Source organism: Thamnophis sirtalis, unplaced genomic scaffold, assembly GCF_051295495.1.
Source record: "Thamnophis sirtalis isolate CommonGarterSnake01/CBP01778 unplaced genomic scaffold, rThaSir2_p1.2 scaffold_13, whole genome shotgun sequence".
Classification (NCBI taxonomy): domain Eukaryota; kingdom Metazoa; phylum Chordata; class Lepidosauria; order Squamata; family Natricidae; genus Thamnophis; species Thamnophis sirtalis.
In genome coordinates this window covers 53,668,928-53,676,898 of record NW_028261393.1, presented here as the reverse complement: position 1 = coordinate 53,676,898, position 7,971 = coordinate 53,668,928, and the positions used below count along the sequence as shown (strand labels likewise).

At 53.5% G+C, this 7,971-nt stretch overlaps 1 protein-coding gene across 2 annotated transcripts; it reads right to left on the bottom strand.

Moving 5' to 3' along the window:
• Positions 1 to 3,455: 3,455 nt before the first annotated feature.
• On the bottom strand, positions 3,456 to 7,892 carry PRPS1 (phosphoribosyl pyrophosphate synthetase 1). Of its 2 annotated transcripts, XM_087728094.1 has the most exons (7): positions 7,586 to 7,885; positions 7,285 to 7,468; positions 7,108 to 7,206; positions 6,794 to 6,918; positions 4,873 to 5,046; positions 3,691 to 3,850; positions 3,456 to 3,610 (listed from the first exon to the last, which is right to left on the bottom strand). In XM_087728094.1, exons 1-7 carry the CDS (start codon positions 7,705 to 7,707, stop codon positions 3,518 to 3,520), a joined length of 957 nt encoding a protein of 318 aa, XP_087584220.1. In that variant the 5' UTR covers positions 7,708 to 7,885; the 3' UTR covers positions 3,456 to 3,517. The 2 variants fall into 2 exon arrangements, with proteins under 2 accessions (XP_087584220.1, XP_087584219.1); XM_087728093.1 differs by having other exon boundaries at positions 7,108 to 7,468; positions 7,586 to 7,892.
• Positions 7,893 to 7,971: the final 79 nt, after the last annotated feature.

Sequence of the window (7,971 nt, the reverse complement as noted above, 5' to 3'; positions counted from 1 at the left end):
ATTGTCTCCTGCAAACTCCACTCCCCTTTCGCTCCTCTTTTATTTCCTCTGGGAGGGGCCATTCACCGTCCACCTGTGGCCTTACTCCTCTGTCGACCCGTGTTTTTTTAGCTGTTCCCTTCATCTGGCAGCTCTGCGCATGGGCACACTGGGAACAGGCTCCAGCTGTTCATCTGCCTCACTGAAGTCTGCCTCTGAAGGCATACGGCTCTGGCCCCCTTTCTGCCTCCGACACAGAGCCCTCATCAGAGCCTTCCCCAGACTCCAGGACTGGCCCAGGTTCCTCCCCAACCTCCTCACTGTCTGAGTCTGCTGCCAGCTCTGCTGGTGTGCCACAAGACACAACAGTGGAAAAGGCTATACTCTGACATGCCGAAGGGGGCTACCGGAACCTTAGGGGGTAACTGGTTAAGAGGATGCAGCAAGGAGCACACCCAGTTACTGTGCTGCCATCTCCTCACAGTTCTGCCTCGTTCAATTGCTGATCTCCAGAACTCTAGTCGATGTGTTCTGCCTTGACGGCAATACTTCCTTTCCAGCCAGAGGAAGGGGCATAAACCATTCCTTTGCCGCTGTCACTGAGAAATGAACTTCCGGTTGTATTTGCAAGCTTAAGGGAGCCTCTTTTGGCTGAACCCCTGGAGCAAAGGAGGCTGCCTGTGGAGCAGCGAGAGGCACCTCCTGTCCAAAGAGCTGGTTCACCCCTTGCTAATGAAATTGGGCCTGATTCAGCAACAGCTGGATGTGATCTGCGACCCATTTGGGGTCCCTGATCACACCCGGAGAACCTTTTTTCGGGATACTGCAAGACAGCAAGGCTTCCCAACTCAAGGGGGACCCGAATTCTGAGCCTGAACTGCCTTGGGGCGAAGGCAGGCATCAAATTATAGAGCAGCCCCCCCCTTCCCCGCCACCAACTGCCCCATCCTCAGCCTGGCAAAATCAGCACCCTAAAAAGCAGGATGCTAGCCTCCCAGAGGAACACCGGTCTTACTGCCACAGGGGAGCAGAGTACCACGCATCCATGGGGTGTTAAGTTTGCCTTCCGGGATTATGTGCTTTCCAGACTGTGTGAAGGGTGCGGGGCACACAGTCCCCCACTGGGCATACAAGAGGGACCTGCGATCAGCCCTGTCCTTTGCCTAGCAACCTTCTCTAGCCATGTCAACCATTGATCCCTGTGGCTACTTGCCCCTCCCGGGAGAAGCCCATAAGACAAGAGAGGAGCAGCATGCCCGCCCCCGCCAGGAGAGATGCCCGTCCACAAGCAGCCTTCTTCAGGCACCGCAAGTCTATCGATCAGAATAGAGGTGGAAGGGACCTTGGAAGTCTTCTAATCCAGCCCCCTACTCAAGCAGGAGATCCTATACCACATATATGTCCTTGGTGTGGCGCTGTTGCTGACATGGAGGGATACATGGCTGGTTGCCTCATATGTCCTTCACCAAAAGGATATCCGGGCATGACAAGTTGCCAGCTGTTGTAATATAGTTGCAGAGCCACGCTGAACCATACAGGAGAAAACAAACTCCTAAAACTCCATAACATCCTGATAGTGCATAACATAACATCCTGAGATGTGCCCTACCAATGACGCCCAGGATTTGACTATATATAGACAGAACTTCCCTGAGCAGTAGATTGGAAATTGTACTTTTACAGGCTGTCTTTACTCACATGCTATTGCTCCTCCTGCCTTTGTCCTATCTCAATAAAAGGGGCTCTCAGACCCCCAATCTGGGTCGCTCCATCCTGAGAAACATCGTGTCCTGTCTTTTCTCCACATTGGCCTCATGGACGAACCATGGGAATGTTACAGCCAGCCTATCCCAGCACCCTAAAAAAATATCTTCGGGGATTGAATTTGGAGGCGGCTTTCACTATATAATGGCTGCTAATTTGAAAAATAGCTTGCATTGCATGAAAGGAGGCGGTACATGTTCGGCTCCAGCAGAGATACCCCTATAGTCCCAAGGATGACCTAGGAGTACCCTCACCCATATTGAGACATATTCCTCCCCCCTCTCCTTTTTTGTTTTCACGGGGGGGGGGGGAGTGCTGCGCCCCAAAGAATCTTGCCGGAATATGGTGCATTTGTGGGAACAGCATCCAGAAAGCTCTTGATTTTTAAGGAAGAGTTTTAATTCCTCCCGCTCTGAAGTTAACACAAACATCACAGTGGTATCCTAGGGATTCAGCTGAAGCGAAGCAGAGGCAGCAGGAAGGGGGCGAATAAGAAGCAAAATAAAGATGTATGTATGTATGTATGTATGTATGTATGTATGTATGTAGACGCACACACGCCAGACCAACTGGCATACAATCAAGGAGCTGCTGCTCAGAACCCAGCTGAAGTGCCATGGGATCAGAGGCAGCACGCGCAGGCTGTTAAGAAACTCTTCTTTCCTGGGAGCCATTTTTCTCTCCCCCTCAAAACGCTCTGAAAACTTTTGGGATGGGGAGAATGGTCTGCTGCTTCTGCCTCTCAAACGGAGGCCCCCCACACCATTGCTCTGAAACGATCTCCGCTGCCCTCAGGTAGAAAAGGAGGCGCCAAGAGACACACCTGAAAGCAACAGGGCACACAGAACGGCCCAAGAGCACAAGCCGCCTGGGAAGGTTTTAAAAGGAAGGGGTGGGGGGCACACACTCCGACCAGCTCCTTTGGAAATGGACCTAATAGCAATAGCAATAGTTAGACTTATATACCGCTTCATAGGGCTTTCAGCCCTCTCTAAGCGGTTTACAGAGTCAGCATATCGCCCCCGCAGTCTGGGTCCTCGTTTCACCCACCTCGGAAGGATGGAAGGCTGAATCAACCTTGAGCCGGTGAGATTAGAACAGCCGAACTGCAGATAGCAGTCAGCTGAAGTGGCCTGCAGTACTGCACTCTAACCACTGCGCCACCTCGGCTCTCTAAGGCAGTGTTTCTCAACCTTGGCAACTTGAAGATGTCTGGACTTCAACTCCCAGAATTCCCCAGCCAGCATTCGCTGGCTGGGGAATTCTGGGACTTGAAGTCCAGACATCTTCAAGTTGCCAAGGTTGAGAAACACTGCTCTAAGGGATAGGCAGGAATAGGCAGGCCAGTTCCAGTCAAGGCAAACCCCAAATGTGGGCATATATATATATATTTTTGGCACAGAAATACCTTTCTCTGCATACCCTTGCACCAAGCAACCACTCTAGATCTAACCAAGGTGTAATAATCCTGACCTTCCACAGCCACCACACTCTCCCAAGGACACGGGGTGGACGCCCGAAAAGCGCTGGTTCTATTCTCCGAGTTATGAGGCCAATAACTTCACAAGAAAGCCCTAATTTGCCCTAAAAGCACCCCGGTCAATGGACAGGCTGAGAATGTGAATCGTGATCTCCCCCCACCCCTCCCACCCCCTCCAAACACTGAGAAGTGGAAAAGAAGAGGGGTGGGCAATCAAACAAGCAACATCTACTGAACTTAAAAACAAATTTTGGTTTTTCAAAAAGCCACCCAAAGCAGCAGCGGCATCTACAATTATAAAGGGACGTGGCTGAAGAGATAAGAGACAGATTCCCCATTGTGAGTCCGCCTGATGGCTTCGGCCAGGATCATGGAGATGTCGATCACCTGCAAGAGGAAGAGGAAGAGAGTCAAGTTATCTGGAGCCTGCGAGTTGCCCAGAGCCTCCTTTTCTTCTGCAGCCGCACCTGGATTTTAGGGCAGTGTTTCATCTTCTCCTCCTGGGGGATGGTGTTTGTGACTACAACGGCCTCAAAACAGGCGTGGTTGATTCGGGAAATGGCTGGCCCGGAAAAGATCCCGTGAGTCAGGATGGCAAAAACTTTGGTAGCCCCAGCTGAAAGCAGCCTAGGGGGGGGGAGACAAAACATGCAGCATTTACTGGGTGAGCCCCGCTGCTCATCTAGCAATAGCAATAGCAGTTAGACTTATATACAGCTTCAGGAAGGAAGGAAGGAGAGAAGAAAGAGAAGGGGGGAAGGAAGGAGGGAAGGAAGGAGGGAAGCAAGGAGGGAAGGAAAGAAAAGGAGAGAAGAAAGGAGGGAAGGAAGGAGGGAAGGAGAGGAGAGAAGAAAGGAGGGAAGGAAGGAGGGAAGGAAGGGGGGAAGGAAGGAGGAAAGGAAGGGGGAAAGGAAGGGGGAAAGGAAGGAGAGGAGAGAAGAAAGGAGGGAAGGAAGGAGGGAAGGAAGCAGGGAAGGAGGAGGGAAAGAGAGAAGGAGAGAAGAAAGGGGGGAGGGAAGGGGGAAGGAGGGAGGGAGGGAAGGAAGGAAGAAGAAGTAGGAATGTTGTAAGATAAGATGGAGTTATGGGATGGTAAGAAAGCAATTTCAAGTATATTGTCAACTGTAGGGGAAAAATTGTTATAAATACATATTATTAATAACAGTTATGAGATCATATAATTGTGAATGTATATATGAAATTAATAAAATAAATAAATAAATAAATAAAAGAATTATATACCGCTTCATAGGGCTTTCAGCCCTCTCTAAGCGGTTTACAGAGCCAGGATATCGCCCCCAACAATCCGGGTCCTCATTTCACCCACCTCGGAAGGATGGAAGGCTGAGTCAACCTTGAGCCGGTGAGATCAGAACCGCTGAACTGCAGATAACAGTCAGCTGAAGTGGCCTGCAGTACTGCACCCTAACCACTGCGCCACCTCGGCTCTTATCTTTAAAGAAAGCAAGCATTCTAAACCCGCCATTAGTACCTTCGCATAGCCTCCCGGCCCATAAGCATCCGATTGCTTTCAGCAGATAAAACTGCGTTCAAAAAAGCAGGAGGCGGCCAGGGAGGAGGAGGAGGAGGAATCAGCCAGGACAGAAGAAGCCACTCACCCCCTTGACCCCAGATGGCAGGATACTCACTTGTCTGCTGCATGGCAGATGGTGCCACAGGTGTCTGCCATGTCATCCACCAGGATGGCCACCCGGTCCTTCACATCCCCCACCAGCACCATGCGGTCTACTTCGCTGGCCTTCTTCCTCTCTTTATGAATAAGGGCAAAGTCCACGTTCAGCCGATCAGCAATGGAGGTCACTCTGTGGAGAGAGAAAGGCCCATACTGTCAATTTCCGGGAAGGGTAAATGCCTTGGTAAGGCCACCCTTGGAATGCCGCGTTCGGTTTTGGTCGCCACGATGTAGAAAAGATGCGGAGACTGTAGAAAGAGTGCAGAGAAGAGCAACAAAGAGGATTAGGGGACTGGAGGCTAAAACATATGAAGAACGGTTGCAGGAACTGGGGATGTCTAGTTTAATGAAAAGAAGGACATGATAGCAGTCTTCCAATATCTTGTATTTGTATTTTATTATTTGTATGCCGCCCTTCTCCGGGAGGACTCAGGGCGGCGAACAATTCAAGGGGGAAAAAGGGGAACATAAAAAGACAAAACACAAATAATAAAAGTAGACAACAGTCGCACAACCATACATGTCGAGAGGGGAGGGAACTCATCACCCCCAGGCCTGCCGGCAAAGCCAGGTTTTGACAGCTTTTCGGAAGGCCTGGAGAGAGGTGAGGGTCCGAATCCCTGCGGGGAGTTCATTCCAGAGGGCCGGAGCTGCCACAGAGAAGGCCCTCCCCCGGGTAATAGCAAGGTGGCATTGGCTGGTAGATGGCACCCGGAGGAGGTCAACCCTGTGAGATCTAATGGGTCTGTGGGAGGTAATTGGCAGCAGGCGGTCTCTCAATCTTGGGGGCTGCCCCAAAGAAGAGGGAGTCAAGCTGTTCTCCAAAACACCTGAGGGCAGGACAAGAAGCAATGGGTGGAAACTAATCAAGGAGAGAAGCAACTTAGAACTGAGGATAAATTTCCTGACAGTTAGAACAATGAATCAGTGGAACAGAAGTTGCCTCCAGAAATTGTAAATGCTCCAACACTGGAAGTCTTTAAGAAGATGTTGGATAGCCATTTGTCTGAAACGGTATAGGGTTTCCTGCCTAGGCGAGGGGTTGGACTAGAAGACCTCCAAGGTCCCTTCCAACTCTGCTATTGTATTGTATTGTATTTTCTTATGCCTGCCAGTTACATGGCAGCAACTCCTGTATTCTTAACAGCACTGCCACCTCAAATCCATCCAAAAACACCAGGCTGAGCGAGGCTACTGTGAACTCTGCCAACAGCACAGGCCCCCCATAACCAACATGCAAATATGGCACAATGGCTGCCCTGCAATCCTCACAAGAGCCCTCTTTTATTATTTAGGAATGCCTAGAGCAGTGTTTCTCAACCTTGTCAACTTGAAGATGCCTGGACTTCAACTCCCAGAATTCCCCAGCCAGCGACTGCTGGCTGGGGAATTCTGGGAGTTGAAGTCCAGACATCTTCAAGTTGACAAGGTTGAGAAACACTGGCCTAGAGGATCGTGGCAGGAATCAGAAGAGCCCGCTTGCTCCATTTCCGAGGTTCCAAAAAGCAGAAGAGCCAACAGCTGGCCAAAAGAAAACCCGTTTCTCAAAAGGGTTTCCCAGTCAAAGCGTTGTATGAATGCAACCGCCTTTTCAAAGTCAGATGGGAACCTGGGGATCACACACAGACGTCCTCTGCTGACTGGGGTTCTCTCTCTGACCCTTAGCACTACACAAAGCCAAGGCACCAGAAGAAACATCACACGGAAAGCCAACAGTAACACAAGCTGCCTTCTGAATTTGGAAGATGAACTTCGGCCACATCCTTTCAAGGAGGTCACTAATCAAGGCCTCACCCGGGCCCTGATTTGAGACTGAACACGTTCAGCAAAACAGGCCTCCCCACCGCAGTCGCTCCTGGGGGGGGGGAGCGTCTCACCTCTTGGCTCCCCCGGCATCAGGAGACACAATTGTGCAGTTCTTCCACTCAACGATGTTCTCCTTGATCCACTTTAAGACGGCCGGCTCAGCGTACAGGTTGTCCACAGGGATGTCGAAGAAGCCCTTGGGGAAAGGAAGCAGCTGCTTAGCCCCCTTGGGGCTGGTTTCCCAGGAGGCAGGAGAGGAGCGGATCCCTTCTCCATCCTTTAAGCCCCCCCCACCTGTCAGGGCAGCCCAAGAGCCCCCCCACCCCACCCCAGGGAGGCCCCCTCTGCAGCAGTCAGCCCCCTCCCCATCCCCACGGCCCCAAACCTGGATCTGGGAGGCGTGCAGGTCCATGGTGATGATGTGGTCGGCGCCGGCCACGGAGAGCATGTTGGCCACCAGCTTGGCGGAGATGGGGGCGCGGCTCTGCAAGAGAGGCAGCGGCGGGTCAGGGCGGGCCGGGCGGGGGCCGGCGGGAGGAGGGCGCGGCGGGGCGCGGGGCACCTTGTCCTTCTTGTCCTGGCGCGCGTAGGGGAAGCAGGGGATGACGGCCGTGACGCGGCTGGCCGAGGCGATCTTGCAGGCGTTGATCATGATGAGCAGCTCCATCAGGTTGTCGTTGATCTCCCCGCAGCCGCTCTGCACGATGTAGACATCCTCCCCGCGGACGCTCTCGCCGATCTCCACGCTGCGGGGGGCGTGGCGTGAGGGCGTGGCGTCGGGCTCCGCCCCCCATCCCCTCCCTTCCCCCCGCCCTCTTCCCCCCCCGCCCGCCCCCAGCGCATGCGCCGCTCCTCACGCGCACCAGGTCTCCTGGTTGGAGAACTTCTTGGTGACGACCTTGCCCAGCTCGAGGCCCAGCCGGTCGGCGATCTTCTGAGAGAGGTCCTGGTGCGAGCTGCCGCTGAAGATCTTGATGTTCGGCATCCTGGCCAGCAGCGCCGGCGGGCAGGGCGAGGCGGCGGCGGCGGCGGAGGACGAGGCGCGCTCCGCGGGCCCGCTGCCTCCCTGCGGCAGCAGCTCCGCCGCCTCCCTGCGGCTCTCCCGATCACCGTTGTTGGGATCCAGCAGCAGCAGCCGCACGCAGCGCCGCACGGCCTCCGCCTTCCGGCCGCCGGCTCCGCTGAGAGGGATGGTGCGACGCACGGGCGCCCTCCCCCCCGAACGCGCAGGCGCCGACGGAAGGGCCGC

Coding starts and splice junctions, on each gene's coding strand:
- PRPS1 (XM_087728093.1), bottom strand. CDS start 7,707: ATGCCGAACATCAAGATCTTCAGCGGCAGCTCGCACCAGGACCTCTCT. Junction 3,851..4,872: donor ATCTGCCATGCAGCAGACAA/GTGAGTATCCTG, acceptor CCCCCCCCCTAG/GCTGCTTTCAGCTGGGGCTA. Junction 3,611..3,690: donor AACACTGCCCTAAAATCCAG/GTGCGGCTGCAG, acceptor TTCCTCTTGCAG/GTGATCGACATCTCCATGAT.